At 41.2% G+C, this 17,185-nt stretch overlaps 1 protein-coding gene across 2 annotated transcripts; it reads left to right on the plus strand.

Annotated features, from left to right (window-relative positions):
* The first annotated feature begins 1,156 nt into the window (after positions 1-1,156).
* On the plus strand, positions 1,157-15,690 carry mmadhcb (metabolism of cobalamin associated Db). Of its 2 annotated transcripts, XM_079170640.1 has the most exons (8): positions 1,157-1,392; positions 1,705-1,752; positions 2,515-2,659; positions 2,920-3,125; positions 10,524-10,632; positions 10,862-10,992; positions 13,664-13,750; positions 15,339-15,690. In XM_079170640.1, the coding sequence occupies exons 2-8, from the start codon at positions 1,744-1,746 to the stop codon at positions 15,531-15,533; spliced, it is 882 nt and encodes a 293-aa protein (XP_079026766.1). In that variant the 5' UTR covers positions 1,157-1,392; positions 1,705-1,743; the 3' UTR covers positions 15,534-15,690. The 2 variants fall into 2 exon arrangements, with proteins under 2 accessions (XP_079026766.1, XP_079026765.1); XM_079170639.1 differs by lacking the exons at positions 1,157-1,392; positions 1,705-1,752 and having other exon boundaries at positions 1,786-2,659.
* Positions 15,691-17,185: the final 1,495 nt, after the last annotated feature.

The raw sequence follows: 17,185 nt of genomic DNA on the forward strand, positions 1-17,185 counted from the left end.
TTGGGCCGCTGTAATTATAGAATACTGCTTACGTCCGTGGTTATCAGTAGGTGGCGCTATGACTATGAGTTAATATTGGCATGCAGAAGTCCTAAAGTCATGACAGTCAACAACCATGTCAAGTTTGGGACAGTTTTGACAAAGTACAGTAGAGTTACAACAGCTTGATGGATGATGGTGAACCATGTAAAATGGCTGCCACACCAAATCCATGTTGTTTGATGAAACCTAAAGCTTTTAGTAACTTTTAATCACTCAGGTCTTGAGATTGTTCCGACCAAATTCTAAGTTGATCTGATTAATTCCCTAGGAGGAGTTCGTTAAAGTAGAGCGCCTGGAAATTGCACAAATGACACTATAAATTGATACAAAATTAAAAATGGCTGACCTCTGGTTGGGTTTAGAGCTTAGACCCCTAAGACCTTTTTTTAAGTCTATATGTAATACACCTACTTCCCAAATTTTATACATCTAGGTGTGACGTACTGCGAGGGCTGAATCATCTAAATATTGTAGGGGGCGCCATCGAGCCGACTTGCCTCTCTGAAGCATTAAAATCACATCAGATCACTACATTCACTGTTTTAAATGTGTGTGACAGGCAGACAGACAGTTAGATGGACTGAGTGAATGTGAGAGAGAGACAGGCAGGCAGACAGACAGTTAGATGGACTGAGTGAGTGTGAGAAAGAGACAGGCAGGCAGACAGACAGTTAGATGGACTGCGCAATACACACCCATTATAAAGGCGGAAAAGGACTGAAAAACAGCATTCCAACAATAAAGAAACAGGATAACAATAATTCCAACAATTAAGCCCGCAGGATTACAGTCAGTGTTCTTTGGCACAGGCAGTTCTACTGCCTTTGTGCCACAAAGCCACACTGAATGAAATAGAATAGTGTTATTTCTCTTTCTGTGTAATTACATTGTGAGGAATGAAAAAAACAGAGTCAAATGACTTGTATGTGCATTCATACTTGGACAAATAAAGCAGATTCGGATATATCAGAACATGTAACCAGAACAGCCATAAACATCCACACTCCGGTCAGTAGATGGCGGTAATGCGTATGATAGTTGTTTACCAAGCGCCATTCATTGAATTCACACCAAAAAAAAGAGACGAGCCTCCATCACAATAGCGCATGCGCGAATTCAAGGTGAAGCTAGCATGAATGAACCTAACCTAGCTAAGTTCATCCCGAACTTAGCTGCTACTGTTATGCTAACTAGCCTTAAGTGACTTCGGTCTTTCTAAACATCTGCACGAGTAATAGAAAATATCACATAACGCTAGTAGATACAATTCCAGCGTCTTTGTATTTGGGTGGTCTGTCCTACACTGCAAATGGCCGCTAAGTAAGGCTGGCTTCTACTTTGAACTGTTAGGTAAGTTCGGTTTCTTGCTCTGTTGTTAGCCTGTAGGTGACTTTATTCGCTGGTGTGTTCCGTGACTCATCAGATTTAGTGACGTTAGAGGACAATCAGTTACTGTAAAGTGGCCCTATCTAAATGACTGCACAAGGTTTGGTTACAGCTATCTGTATAGTACAGTATGTGACAGAATGATAGAAGTATGGATCATAGAATACTTGAGTTAGTTCTGTCTGGATACAAAGTTCTCCCTCTGGGTTAGGTTTTAATGTTACTGGTGTGTGTTTGGAGCTAGTTCCTGACTGCTTCACCTCTCTCCTCTCACAGAAACACAAGTGGACACTGCAGGAAAACAGGCCCACCAGGATGACCAGTGTAAGTCAACACGTACGTGTGTGTGTGTGTGTGTGTGTTTGAGTTAGTACAGAAGAAGAATTACTTCAGTAGTCCCTGGGGGAAATTCCGTTTGTTATCTCCTTGTTATTTGACATACATCAACCTGAAATACATGCATGCACAGTGCACACCTAGGACCCATAGATGTGCAGTTCGAGATGTTAGGGGAACAGTGTGTAGGATTTAGTATGATGATGTATTGGCAGAAGTTGTAGATAAACACTTGAGACTAAGAATCGTTGTGTTTCCGTTAATTAAGAGTATGTTAAACCAAGTCTGTTACTAAAGTGTCCAGTTTATATTTGAAGAGCTCTTCATGTCTACATAGGGAGCAGGTCTTCTTCACAGAGTCCTCCATGTTGCACCGCCATGTTTCTACAGCAGCCGAGAATGGACAAACTGAACACAGACTCTAGAGAGAGACTGTTGCTTGAAGGCCGCTGTAGTTCTCTGAATACTCTTGGAAAGGACGGCTGTAGCTCAGGGTAGAGCAGGTCGTCCTTTAACCACAATGTTGGACATTTTGATAAACAAAGGTCATGTGGACATCATTTTATTTGATAACAGAGAGGAAAATGTCCTTTAAAAAAAAATAATCTGTTAAGGTGTCGACAGAGCCTTATTTGAACCGGTTGCTTGTGCAGTATATGTACATACATATGAGTGTAGGCTGAATAAAAGAAACACCGCTGTTTATGAACTCAATCATCCAAAATGATCATACAGTTGAATCAACAACAGGTGCTGTGCAGCAGAGCTAGGCTGGTCAGTTACCTCCCAGGGCTCCATGTGTTGGTGCATCGTGTGGCTGGAGCCAGAGCCTCCTCTGCTGCTGGATCATCGGGCTCTGATGAGCCCCGCATAGCCATCACTCCCTCTGACATGGGTAGGGTGTTTGCTTTTCAAGATGAATGAGCTGGAGCTGATGATACAATATAAAATGAGAAGCCTGCTAAAGATCCTAATGTGTGGCCAGTCAACACAAAGCTTTGAAAGGGTATCAAAGGCAACAAGATGGTTAAATAGCTGTGCAGCCTCTTCCTCTGAGCCATTGATGTTGGTGTAGACCAAGCCTTTAAGAAAATTATTTTATCTGTTCCATTTATTTGACCTGTGAATAACGTTCTTTTTATGAACTTTGGACAGTGTGGCCCGATGAGAGCATGGGCCCTTTTGGACCCCAGGACCAGCGCTTCCAGCTGCCCGGTAACGTGGGATTTGACTGCCACCTGGAGGGATTAGCAGAGCAGAAGAAGAGCCTGGCACCAAACATTATCCCTGACGTGCTGTCTTCCCCGTCCAGCAGTGACAGACATGAGTTCATTCTGGCCCAGGTCATCGGAGAGTTCTTTGTAAGTACAGTAATGTTGACACTGGTAGTTTTTCCAATAGCGTCTGGCGGCACAGCTCCAGACTCAGCCATCTCTGTGTCACGTTGTTGGGACCGAAAAGGAGCGTGTTTGAGTTATCAGCATATATAAAAACTAAATTATTGACATCAATAGAATTATTATTGTCAGTAATTTGAATCTTGCATGCCACTTTCTGTCTCCGGCGACAGGATTCGTTTAATAATAACGGGGTACCACCCTGCGAACAGGGACCAATAACCAAACTATAAACTCATAATTAGTATTCACTCACAATGTTAATAGTCAAAGTACTATTCCACATTCAGAGTGTAAGTGAAGGTTTGAGTACGAGCACAGACCACATATCCAGTTATTATCACAATACACATGCACAAAGTAACCAGAGACAGCTGCTCTTTAAAGTATAACAGAGTTTATTAAGTTCCAATAATTATGATCAAGTCAACTAATATCTAAAACTAACAACAAATACTATACATTCATGAGCACGCTATCTAAAATCAACAAGCGGTGGTAAAAGGGAGATTGTGTGTGTGTGTGTGTGTGTGTGTGTGTGTGTGTGTGTGTGTGTGTGTGTGTGTGTGTGTGTGTGTGTGTGTGTGTGTGTGTGTGTGTGTGTGTGTGTGTGTGTGTGTGTGTGTGCGCGCGTGCGTGCGTGCGTGCGTGCGTGTGTGTGGGAGGGAGAGGCGAGAGCACCGCTCAGACAACGTGTGATGTAATCTAAATGTAGCTACGTCACGTGGGAATACACGTTGAAGATAGGCCGAACTACCAAAATGGAGTTTTCACGTAACCACGCTCGCGAGACTACAAAATGGCGCGGGACTCTAACATGGCGATAGACAAAAGAGAGGTCGCCCTATCTACTTGTGCCTGAAGCAGTTAGCTCACCCTGAGCTACATTAGCTTAACGCTATATGTGTGTTTGTGTGTTAGTAAAATAAGAGAGAAAGCAATAAATTCTCTCTGCAGCAGAGAATTTCTTCGGCTTGTTAAGGGAATACGTCGGGGGTACTGGCGGTAAGCCGGCAGAAGCGGCCATAAATATCTGTGACCATCAGACAGCGAGCCCACAAGGTAGATGTATTTTTAATGCTTGGACTGTGTGACACTGGAAATTATGTAGTGCAAATATTTCACCAGTTCCTGTATCCACTATGTGGCGCTAGAGAACATGCGCAAACATGCATTATGTTGCTCTATATCAAGTATAGACCACATCGTGTAAATCCAATTCAGTGTGTCACATAACGCTGTCTTCCTGTTGCCAGTAGGTGGCACTATGACTTTAAGTGGAAATTGGCTCATAGACATCCTCAGGCCATGACTATTATCAAGTATGGCAAGTTTGGGACAGATTTGAGCAAGTCCAGTGGAGTTACATCAGCTTGTTGTTTAACGGCGAATCACTTAAAATGGCCGCCATGCCACGGCTTCGCCATTCCATCAAACGTAAAGCTTTGAGTAACTTGTAATTGCAAAGGTCTTTAGATTGTACTGACCAAATTTGAAGTGGATCTGACAAAGTCCCTAGGAGGAGTTCGTTAAAGTATGGCGACTAGAAATCATGGGGAAATTCACACACAAATCAAAATGGCCGACTTCCCGTTAAATTTAGAGCATGGTGCCACGACACTTTTTTTTAAGTCTTCATGTGATACACGTGCCTACTAAATTTCATACATGTAGGTCAAACGTAGCGCTGGGGCTGGGTTTTTGAATATTTGTAGGGGGCGCTATCGAGGCAATTTGAAAGGGTCAAGCCAAAAAGCCATATGAAATATTTATTTCCATCACCTATGACACCTGTGCAAAGTTCCAAGGCTTGTTGAGCATCCTAAGTCACAGAAAAATAAGCTTCATTTTTCATGGCGAATGACGCGTCGCAACAGTGTTTAAGGACAACTCACAATATTCACGATGAAGCATCATCATGTCTTACGGCTTACCTTACCAAATTTTAGACTGATCTGGGATACTTCCTAGTCGGAATACATCAAAGTATAAAACTTGTCATTTCCTTTTGCAAGTAGGTGGCGCTATGACTTTGTGAAAATGTTGGCATGGACATGTGCTCAGGCCTGGACCAGCATCATGCATAACACATTTGTGGCAGATTGAATAAAGTACCTTGTAGTTACAACAACTTCCTCTTTCATGGCAAACGGCACGAAATGTGCCTGACATGGAAGCCACATAAAACAAAGGTCGTTCAATGTCAGTAGACCATTTCAGTAACTTTTCATCATTAATGTCTTTAGATCATCTTGACCAATTTTGAAGTTGATTGTATAAATTCTGTGGGAGGAGTTCGTTAAAGTACAATGCCTGAAAACAATGAAAAATGCCTAAAAATGCAAAGAAATGGGAGTATTACTGCATCGCCCCCTAGTGGTTGTATGGAATAAAAATGTCAGGGTATGTTACAGGAAACAATGTGAACATATGCTACAGATTTCGTGATGATAAGCCACATGGTTTTGAAGTTATATATATTGCTGTAGAAGGCCAACTCCATGGTCCATATATTCTTAATGCAATAAGATATCAAGAAACTAGGAGAACTGATTTTTTTTTTTTTTTTTACAAAATTCAAAATGGTGGAACATTTTGGTAGGCGGAGCTTAGGGTCCCAAGAGGATTTTTTGTAGAACTCATTCAGTTGCTCATGTCTGTAAAATCTTAAGTAATTTGGACATACGGGCTGTCGGGGCTTGCCTTTCCATTATCTAGGTGGCGCTAGCCAGCAATTTTGTATGCTCGAGCATTGGACCCATAAAATATAAAAATTTCCCGCAGTCCTGATATGCTCGCCAAATATGGGGAGGTTGGGGACATGTCAGATACCCTTAAATGTTTTTTCATCATAGGGTATAATAATAATTCCTACAGATACAATAGGGACCTTGCGGACCCGACGTTGTCGGTGCTCAGGCCCTAATAAAGATAGTCTCTATTCGCCCAGCGAATCTAAAACTGACCTAAGTTTCTTTTAAAAACAGCAACGTTGCGTGCCCCCTTTCTCTGACGGGGTCAGGAGGGAATGGCAATGCTTTCAGGCGCGCTCAGTGGTTTTGTAAGCTAGTCGCTTCCGGACGTAAAACCGGAAGTCCCAGCTCGGCGTCCCTGGTCTCGTCCAATGAAAGCAGCGGCGAGTTCTCTCAACCAAACTACCTCAGAATTTCACAGGGATGTGTGAAATTGTTTTATTGGGGGTTGCGTACCCCCATTTGAGAACCACTGGGCTAGATGACTTGCAAAGTCACAGAGGCAAACTGCAGGCACTGTAGCATACAGTCGAGTCTCTGACGTACCATATATTGAGTCCATCCAGTTATAATCAGAGCCATTAATAAATAAATCTAGTTATAATTGCGGTCTGGTCAATGATAATAGTTGGTCATGCATTATGATGTAGCTATTTTGAGTTGAGCTATTTGCAGCTGCTAACGAAGCCATGATCCGTTTGGAGACCAATGACAAGAACAACAAAGACGCACATTTAGACAAAAGCATCACTCAACATTACACAATGTTTTTTTTATTGTGTGAAAGCCTTGGGGGTTTGGCTTTGTGGTCACTACAATGAACACGTTTGCTGAAATATGATTTATATAGAATTTGACCAATTTCTAAAGTACCTAACATTCACCAATGGGTGCTCCAAATAAGCCCACTTCATGATTTGGTGATAAATATAGATATATAAATATATCAATACAAACGTGTTAAGGTTGAGCTATCAGTAGTTATTTTCACGTTTCAACTGGCCTGTTGATGCCTATTTAAAAAGGTGTGACCAGCCTTTTTGCTGTGTGGTAAATGCAGAAAAAGCTAAACCTACGACATGTCTTCTTTGAATGTAGCCCAACAACTTGTGTAAAATGATCAGTACAGCATTACTTCAGCTATGCAGAACAACTTCCTTTAACTGTGATTAGCTGAGTATGCTAACGAGGAAAATGTTAAAACATAGTGTGGATTCAGTGTTTTCCTTCAACCTCAGCTGCTCTTATCTCTGTCCTCCAGACACAGTGTCGGTTATGATGTGTTCAAGAACACTGTAACAAAATATTTAGTTTGTTTTTTACAAAAGATGAGCGAAAAAATTACAAAGAAATAAATCTACATACATAACATGAAAAGTATACATTGATCATGCAGAGAAGTAATTAGCTATACTCATTCACCCCAGAGACTAAAAAAGACAAATGTGTATATATATGTGTATTTTACAGTATACTAATATAAACGGCATACAAAAATGAGAACTTTACATACTTCTCATGCTTTAAGTAATTGCAATGGGCCACTATGCAGCTACTGATGATGCAGGATGTGGTCCGTCTGCTACAATGCTAAACTCAGATTTTGCTTTCAAAAGAAACAATATTTGTAATTCAAGTGATATTCTAACATACATCTTATACAAAACACTAATCACTGACATCTTGATAACAAATGACTGTTTACCAAAAACAGGAGTAGAAATGTCTTCTGAGGGTGCGCCCGTCTCCAGCCATAAATGTGACAGACTCTGAATTACACTTTTCAATATAAACTACATCCACGACATAAAAACTCCAAAAACCTTCAGCGCATTATTCTTTCTGGCGATAGCGTTCACTTTATTTCTCTCTAGAATATATAACGCAGCACCATCAGCTCTTGGTCCACGATACAAGACAGGCAGACAGGGAGGATCAGAAATCCTTCAACTGTTACTGTAACTTACTTACCAATTTGGTATTTCTCTCCTCCAAATAATCCAGCTACATAACTCCCCGTTCATGAAAGGAGATCACACTTTAGGACAGTGGTTCTCAACTGGTCTGACTGCGGGACCCACCATCACCCCTTAATGACAAGCCGCGACCCAAATTATATATATCATTTGTGTATATCTATATTCAAGAAGTCTAGTAGTAGTAACGTATCTGTATAGTCAACAACTGTCAAATCAAATAAAGAAAGTACACATCAATTATATTTTAACAATTATTATTCCTATTTTTGAAATTTATCTGGATAAATATTACATAGAAATACATAAATAAATGTTCTTCTCATTTCAAGTAAAATGTCTGGATTCAAAAATGAATTACGTAACAGAATTCATTTTAGAAAAGTTATTTTCACTGAATTGACCTGCAGCTTTAAATTCAGTTCATTCAAGGTGAAGTGAAAAAGCCACAATTATATCTTTCTCATCTTCTGAAAAGAGAAATTAGTGTGTGAAGAATTCACCGATGTGAGTCTGTCCAGTCAGAGTCTAATGACTCTGGTCTTTCTGGACATTCTTCTCTTTTGGAGATCGTTCTATGATTTGACTTTAACAACTCACACAACAATTGTCCTGCTCTGCTATATATGTGTGTGTGTACATCTCACTCAAGTCAGGAAACTTTAGAATACCCATATCTGATTGGCTGAGCTGCATCCCGTGATGTGATTCTCAACGCATTGGTCGTTGTTTTTCCTGCACCGCTGAACGAGTGCTGTAAATGCTGGAATAATTCCCTTCAAAATAAAATCACTTTTTTTTTTCTTTTGTCAGGCAAAGGCCCGCGACCCACTGAATACGGGTCCAAGACCCACTTTTGGGTCGCGACCCACCAGTTGAGAATCACTGCTTTAGGAGCCTCCTTACTCCGGGAATATGCAACAACATTAAAGGTTTGTAAGAGTAGCCCTTAAAGAAGTAATCCTGGCCAGTCATCAGCCTCAGAACAGCACATGGCCCATTTCAAATACATAGAACATATTCCAACGATGTAATCCATCACATCACACTTCAGGATATTCTCTAATTGATAGTTGAATTCAGAGTAAAGGTTAATTAAAGACAGCGTATGTAAAAGCATCAGTGGCGGACCGTCAGGGCCTGCAAAGCCTTCTCTGCTGGCCTAAACAGAATCACAAAGTTATAGCTATTTTATAATTTAATATTTTTTCTTTAATACATTTAATTTTTTCTTATATGTATTATAATTTCTAAAAATATTTTTCCCATTATCTTATTTTCTCATTGCACAGCTACTGTGCTCCTCAGTTGCTCTGCTTCCAGTGCAGCTTGTTTTAAGTAGAGCTTTTATCCAATCAGATTTCACCTCTGTGTCTCTAGGTAGAAGAGAGGCCCAGGCCTGCAGACTCACCCAGTGCTTCCATGTGCAGTTTAAGTGAATGGGAACGATATTGTTGATTGACATAGTCTTCAACCAATCAGATCTTTAGTTTGAGATTCATGGACGCACCAGAGCGGTTTGCAGGCCTAGTTACGTCAGCATTACTGCAGCTCAGAGTCCAGATGCCTCTCTGCCGCAAGGTGCAGAGTGTGCTGTGATTGGTCAGTGGGCGGGCACGTGACTATGTGCCCGCGAAACATAATGCTTGCTAGCAGAGCTTACTGGACAGTAAGAAACGACCCCACAGCTAGCAGCCCTGACCAGCCAGGAAAAGGATTTGTATGCAGCGTCGGAGAAGCGTTGCACATGTTATGGCTGGGAATGTGTTTCATTTTAACTGAGCGTCGGTACTTTTGGAGAGACTCGAGTGGATCTACAACTCAACGACCACGTTCGCAGGGAAACAGCTCCACAACCGCGGCCCGCCCTTCGCCGGTCCACGGCCGAAGACGACCACCGAACCGCGGTCGAAGACGACCGAACTGCACATTTTATTTCATTTGTCAAATGTTGCAGTGTTATATGAATATGCGGCTTTTACACGAAACAAATAATAACCCGTAGCTGTGACGTCATAATGAGGTTATTAGAAGTGTCGAACAGCACTGAAGGCCCAGGTATAAAATCCATGGCCCGCCACTGAAAAGCAGCAGACAGTTAAAAAGTAAAAAGGCTGTCACCTGGTTTTGTTATGGTTCGTCTGATGCTCAGTGTTATAACTTAACCTTGATGTTCAGTTCTTCTGTAATAATTACCGTGTGATGTTACACTCAAACATGGCAAGCACGTGTTCAACAATTACATGAGGTAACAACCTACAAAAGCTTACACACTAATTGACACACAGTCGGACTTCATGTTTATCAGACTTTCTGTAATGAGATAGAACTATCAGCCCAAGTAAATGAGTCTATGTCCATACAGGCTGTCCACTGGATTCAAAGGACACTCAAGCTGGTCCCATCTGAAGTAAACTACCAACTTCAGGAAAACCAAATGTTTAATTGGAGATAGACAGCAGACTGTGGTCTTCTCAATGACTGTCTCTATTTCTCATACACTAACGTGTGTGTGTGTGTGTGTGTGTGTGTGTGTGTGTGTGTGTGTGTGTGTGTGTGTGTGTGTGTGTGTGTGTGTGTGTGTGTGTGTGTGTGTGTGTGTGTGTGTGTGTGTGTGTGTGTGTGTGTTTTAGGAGAAAGATGAGCCAGCCTCGTCTCAGAACGTCAGTCAAGCTGAGCAGTACTTTGACAGCTCCAGTCTGGAGTGTGCCATACAGTCCTGCCCTGAACTTCTAAAGAAAGGTACAGAACTGAGACTGCACTGTAGCAACTCGCACAATTATTATCCATGTTCATGTTTTGAATGTGGACCGGTTATTAACAGTTTTGTGAATGTTTGTGACTTTGTTTTTCAAATGTTCATCATGGTCTTTCTATCCACCTTCAGGAGAACGTGTTGCTCTCACTGCTGAGGAGCAGTGCTTCCTGTTTCTGTCTGATGTGTATATTTCCTTTTCTTTTCCATCAACAGATTTCCAGTCCATGTTTCCTGAGGCACCATCCACTGGTATGATGGTGGTCACAGTGACCCAAAAGACCCAGAACGATATGACGTCATGGTGTGCTGATGTGGAACAGGAGCGAGATCAGATGCTTGATACGGTGAGCTGCGGTGTGGGGGGGGTGTGTTCTATGTTTAGGCAGAATGGGACACTCTCTTGCAACTGCTCCAGCCTTTGAGTCCAATAACCATGGAGTCAGAGTCTATCCTAAAGCTCTTCTCAACTAGAAGGCAATCAGAGTGCGCAGTCCTCCATTAAAGGCCATTTCCATAAGTAAAACATAATGCCTGTACATGCCCCATGATTTCTTAAAAACCGGGCCAGTAGTTTTTTCTGTCATCCTGCTGACAAACCAACTCAGCCGAAAACATAACTCCTTGGCTGAGGTAATAAATCATTTTGCACCTCATTCACAAGTGTTGAAGTATCAACTAGTTTAGGCATCGTTCTCCCCAACAGACCTACAACCTAAAAGATGAATGTTAAGGGTGCCACAATATTTTTGCATGTCTAATTATAGGACTGTTACCGACTTGTGTGATCCAAACATTTCCAATAACTACAGAGCGTTGTAAAGCATTTATTGAATCATTAACATTAATAAAATATACTGCTTTCATTTGTGCTTCCTATTTGTTGGCGTTCAGCCTTCCAAAAACAATATTGTCACTGCAGTCAGGAATCTGTGAGACACAAATAGAGGCTCACACTGATGACTTGGAGATAATCTACACATTCATAAAAAATGAAGATTCATGTATTAGAAGGATTTGCGGAAATTAAGTTTTGGCCTGTTTGGATATTATTCAAATTGTGCCCCCCATATTTCACACACTGGCTCCAATCAATACATTGCACCTGGCTTAACTGTTGCTGCAACATCATCCGACAAGGCACTGCATTGGCCAATTTTGTGCAGTGTTTTGGTGACTGCTAAACTGTTAAAGACATTAATGTTATTCCATCTGGACTTCCTGGATCTGAAACAACACGCCGCCATAAACAACGTGCTGTGTAAGTGCAGGGCTGTGTTCAGTCTGACTCCTGTGAGGGGAAACATTCCATACCCGCTTTGCGTGAGTCTTTTAATGCTGAAATAAGGAATACCGGAAACCAAAGGTTGTCTTTTAAATATTTATTCTCTGAGCAGAGAATGTTCAATCATCACAACAGAATATGTACAGTCTCAGTGAGGAAGAACCAAGAAAAAAGTGAACAAGCTTTCTTTATACAGAAGGATCAAAGGTGGGGGCCGATGGCCAATGTTCCAGACAGCCTAACCCTAACAACAATGGCAAACAAAGGGCCAGCAACCAAAACAAGCGGCAGGACGGCCTAGCGCTGGAACATTCTTACACACCGTTTTCAATTCTTCTTCTGCACAACAATAAGAAAGACGCAGTGAAGTCTGAGTTCAGAGCAAACTAAGTAGAAATATATGCTATACTCTGTAGAAATCTCTATACTAAGTAGAAATCTATACTGAGTAAAAATGTACCATTACACTCCCCGTTAAGCAAACAGAAGGAGGGAGGGCCTACAGAGTTGTAATGTTGGCAGCCATTGAGGAAACAGCAATTTTCTCTCAGCTCATTTCTACAAACAGTTCTGTCCTAATAGTAATGATCTGCTGTCACAACATGGTGGTGATTTGGGATAAAGCCATGGGCTCATCACCTCTGTAAGTGGGTAATACTATCAGAGACCACCAGATGGCAGCATCAGATAACTACAGCAGGATGATGGCTGGTGTCGAGTTATCCATTGTGGAAATGAATGTAGAGACATCAGATATCACCTATATGTTTAATGCAAGATGTAGAAAGATGTAGTCGGTCTGATGATCCCATCCGACTGAGTACAGGAGTCGGTTTACAGTCAATATCACTATTAAGCCCACGCACCATATAAAAAACACCAAATCGTTTTGTGCTGTCATGTTTTTGCTGATGAAGCTGCTTGTTCCATAAATTCCACTTGTATTGTAAGCTCAAAACAAGCTGATGAAATGTGATAATGTGATATTCTTAATGTAATGATATCCTCTCTATATGAAGTCTCATTGTTTGTATTCTGGCCGATAAGTCGTCCTTCTCTGCATTATCAATTCATACTGTTCACATTGTATCAGTGCACCATCTATAGATTTACTTCATCTATATATAGTAATATATGTAGAATAAAATATTCTGTCATTTAACCAGAAATTCATTGATTTTTCCTTTAAGCCCACTTGAATGTGTTTCAATGAGGATTTTTGCACTTTTGACATTTCCCTCCTTAATTTTGACCTCACCAGATAATGAATACCCACATTTAAATATCAGTGATATTGCATGGGTCAATTCATTCTGGATAGACGGAGATTTACTTTCCATTTGAGCAAGACTTTGAGACGACTATAACTGAAGAACTACAGTTCATCACCATAGAAGCATGCTGTCTGTACGGAGAGGCAAAAAGTTATGGAGGAGACAATTCAATTTATTCATATAGTGTAAAATCCTGGCAGAAGTTATCTGGAGACACTTTGATATGGAGCAGGTCTAGACCGTACTCTATAATTAGAGCCAATGTTCCATAACCGGCAGAACCAGGCTCACAGATTTCAATAGAACAGATTTTAAACATCATAGAATTATAAGTGCATCACATGAATTTGACAAAACCAGGTGTCTTTTGGATTTTTGGGAGAAAAATACTTTGAATGAATAATTTGATCTCTAGCCACACATAGCTGAAGATCTCTGAAGTTGTTTCTCTGCTTCCAGTTTGTTGATGGAGCAAAGGAGATCTGCTCCGCTCTGCAGAGGGAGGGCTTCTGGGCCGACTTCATCGACCCATCCTCAGGCCTGGCGGTAAGATACCGCTGTCACTCACTGTTGTAGAAGGAACTCTTCATAAGGGATAGCATTTCATCAAATCTGAATCCAGTTCCCAATCTGCTCATCAAATCTGTTTAGGTAGTTTGTTTGGTGGAATGCAAACATCTTTATAGAAAAAATCTCTCCTGTTTTTAGAACAGATGCTATTGCAGCAGCTACGCTAACCTCTTCAGAAGCCGCCATTGTTGTTTAGAACCAACAGTCTCCTCCCTGGCCAAATCTCAATGTCCCCCCCTCACGGACTCACAGACTTTGAGGCGCGCTCCAGCGAAGTCCGTGAGGGTTTAGGGCTGTCCCAATGTCAAATCATCGAGTGTTTGAGGATCTCCCGCAGACATTTTCAGCCCTTTATGAACCCTTTCCATAAGTCAGCATGGTATGCTGACTTAGCCTAAGGGAATTACCCACAAATCATTGCAATGTGACGTTAAACGCGGGGTAACCAGTGGACGCATGGAGACGTAAACAAAGAGGACGGCTCACGTGTGTTCAGCCTGGAATATTCCATTTACTCATTACATTACATTACAGTCATTTAGCAGACGCTTTTATCCAAAGCGACTTACAATATTATTTGGGTGAAGTTTCTCAGGTTCACTCAAAGTTCATATGGTTCTGTAGGCCTGCCCTAAGTTTAAAATGTGCACAGTGACCTGGGAGAGATTACCCGAGACTCATGTTAAGCGGTCTGAGCTGGACTCAACAATGGAAAAGGTTCAGAGTTGGTGCTGAGCGCCCAGCTCAATGCTTTTGATTGATTTATAAGAACTGCTAAAGAAAAAAGCCAGACCGGCTTTGCAGTTTGAGTTCAAATAATTTGAACTTGGACTGTACAAGCAAGTGGCACAATTAGAGCATTGTAGGATGAGGATACAGGCCGTGTTGTTTTTAACATTGTGTTATACTGTCACCATTAGGGATGTTAATAATTAGCCAACAATATAAAGTTTGATCAGTGAAACAAAACAAAAGAAAAATACATTTATATTTTTTTTAACTCAGAAGAGCAGTTTGTCACTAAAATGAGAATAGCTGGTCCACCTTAAAGGTCAGCCCACCTTAAGTAAACCTGAGTTGTTGCTAGCTTCGAGGCTAACCTCCTTCACTTTGATCATCAGACAAGAGAAGTTAGCTAATGAGGAGTAGTAGCATTTATTCAGCCTCAAATAAAGTGTGGACACACGGCTTTGCTCCATTCACAGCTGTGAGGTTACTGCTGACGTCACACTCATCTCTCTCTCTCTCTCTCGCTAACGTTAACACACTTCCAATACTCTGCTGTAAACCCTGACAGAGTAAACCTAAGCTAAGCTCATTCATGTGGTGGACGTGTCCATGACAGTGTGTGCATTGGTAAACTTCAACCACAGCACCCTGCATGCACAGCATCTTGTAGATTAACGGGGGTGGGCTATCGATCAGAAAATAAATTCCCAATTAGCACCCTCAGTCAACATTCAAAGCTGCTGATACATTGTAAACGCATTGAAGAGAATTGCATACGTTTTCTGGAGATGGATGTGATCAGATAACTATATGATGGATGTGTGTTCCTCCCCAGTTCTTTGGCTCGTACACCAACAACACGCTGTTTGAGACCGATGACCGGTACCGTCACCTGGGCTTTCAGATCGAGGACCTGGGCTGCTGCAGAGTGATCCGACACTCTCTGTGGGGGAGCCATGTTTTTGTGGGGACTATATTCACCAGCGCACCACCCAGCAGCCTCGTTATGAAGAAGTTGCAGAGCAGCTGAACACATGCTCAGGAACACTGGGTTGCCCTTAAATGTGTAACACAATTCTTTAAGAACATTATGAACTGTGAGTTTACCTTGCAATATGTATGTATTGATTTCTAAAGCTGCTGTCTTCATATTAAAGTGGTTGTTGACTAAAGTGAATCAGAACCCTCTCAGTACCACAAGCCCTCTGTCTCACTACTGATGTGATTGTGTTGTCTGAACTGTCATCACGTTATTCCATGGCATGAACTCTACCATCTTAAAGTGTACGTTTTTGGAAACTTCAAGAAGCAGAAAATAGGTCCTGCTTCCTACTGCTGCTTAATAAAAAAAGACTATTTAGAGGAAAGCAGAAATATATGATACTCTAAATATTTTTGTTTAGGGTGCGTTCAGTGCTGGAAAACAAAACTGACATTTTGGAAAAATGGTGTCAACAACACTGTTATTGTAGATAACTTGAAGTAATTATTGTGAAACATGTTTGACAGTTGCGATAAGCTACCAAAAGTGTGGGGGTGAAGTTACCTGCGCAGTTTGGATCCCCGATTCTTGTTGAGTGCAATGCATGTTGGGTAGTGATTTTGTCTGACTTCCTTTGGAGGCTCGACTGCATGAAATGTGAAAGTCCCCTGGGACCAACAGAAGAAATGGTTAATGAGTGCTCACTGTGAGTTTTTACATTCGTGCTACTGATGAAACTCTTCATCAAAAGGTTTATGTCACCACTCACAATGACATGACAACACTTCCATTATCATTTTTCATCTTTGGTCCACAATTTGTATCTACATGAACTTAAGCAGTATCAAATGTATTTAATGAGTACATTTCTGACCCATTTGTCCTTTCTCCATAAATGCAAACTGGTCAAAACCACGGACAGAAAACACATTTAATCAGATTACCCCTAACAGGTTAATCCAGCCATGTCAAAAATGATGAATGCCAAGAATTCTCTAAAGTCACTCGTGTGTACCACTAAAGAACAAATGAGCATTTACACATTAAGTGGAACTAAAACATACAAACACTGTATGTATCTTACTAAACTAATGTTACTGTTTATTACATGCACTACTGGCTATTACTGCTAATATGCTCACAGGAAAAGGGATTCACCTCTTAATTCAAGGTTAGAGCTCAAAGAAAATATCAACATAGTCACTTTTCTTTTAAGGCCCCTCATCATTTTTTTTCTCAATATTTACATAAACTTTTGAATGTTGTCAGTATTGGTGAGTCTCTAGTCCTCCGTTCACACATACGCTTGCTATACAAGGGTTAGGGTTACACAACAATTTAAAGTCTCTCTACAAAGTCAATCTCAATCCCAGCTGCTCTCATTAACTGAGCTAAAAGGGTTTTATTTTCCCATGTTTTTGTGTCTAAGGTCCAGTCCCAATGTCCCCCTAGGGCCTTAAACCCTGAATCCTCCGGGTCTTATCTGATGTCACCTGGTAAATGGTTGAGTCTGAGAGGCTGTAAAGGCTTGAAATGGTGTAAATACGAATGGGACAGCTATTTGCGGCAACATATCACGTTACTATGACAACTTCATAATGTGTACAATTGTGGGTATTTATTTTTTCCTTTTTTCTTCCTGATTTGAACGTCGTCTGAGCTTTTGCTTTACGGGATATTGTCAAATAATCTATTTACTC

This window comes from Pholis gunnellus (assembly GCF_910591455.1).
Source record: "Pholis gunnellus genome assembly, chromosome: 12".
NCBI classification, from domain to species: Eukaryota; Metazoa; Chordata; class Actinopteri; order Perciformes; family Pholidae; genus Pholis; species Pholis gunnellus.

What these genes read in the sequence shown, in the direction of transcription:
- mmadhcb (XM_079170639.1), top strand. Translation starts at nt 2,488, where the DNA reads ATGATCATACAGTTGAATCAACAACAGGTGCTGTGCAGCAGAGCTAGG. An exon ending in CCCTGAACTTCTAAAGAAAG is followed by an intron (nt 10,633 to 10,861) that starts GTACAGAACTGA and finishes TTCCATCAACAG; the next exon opens with ATTTCCAGTCCATGTTTCCT. An exon ending in GAGATCAGATGCTTGATACG is followed by an intron (nt 10,993 to 13,663) that starts GTGAGCTGCGGT and finishes CTCTGCTTCCAG; the next exon opens with TTTGTTGATGGAGCAAAGGA.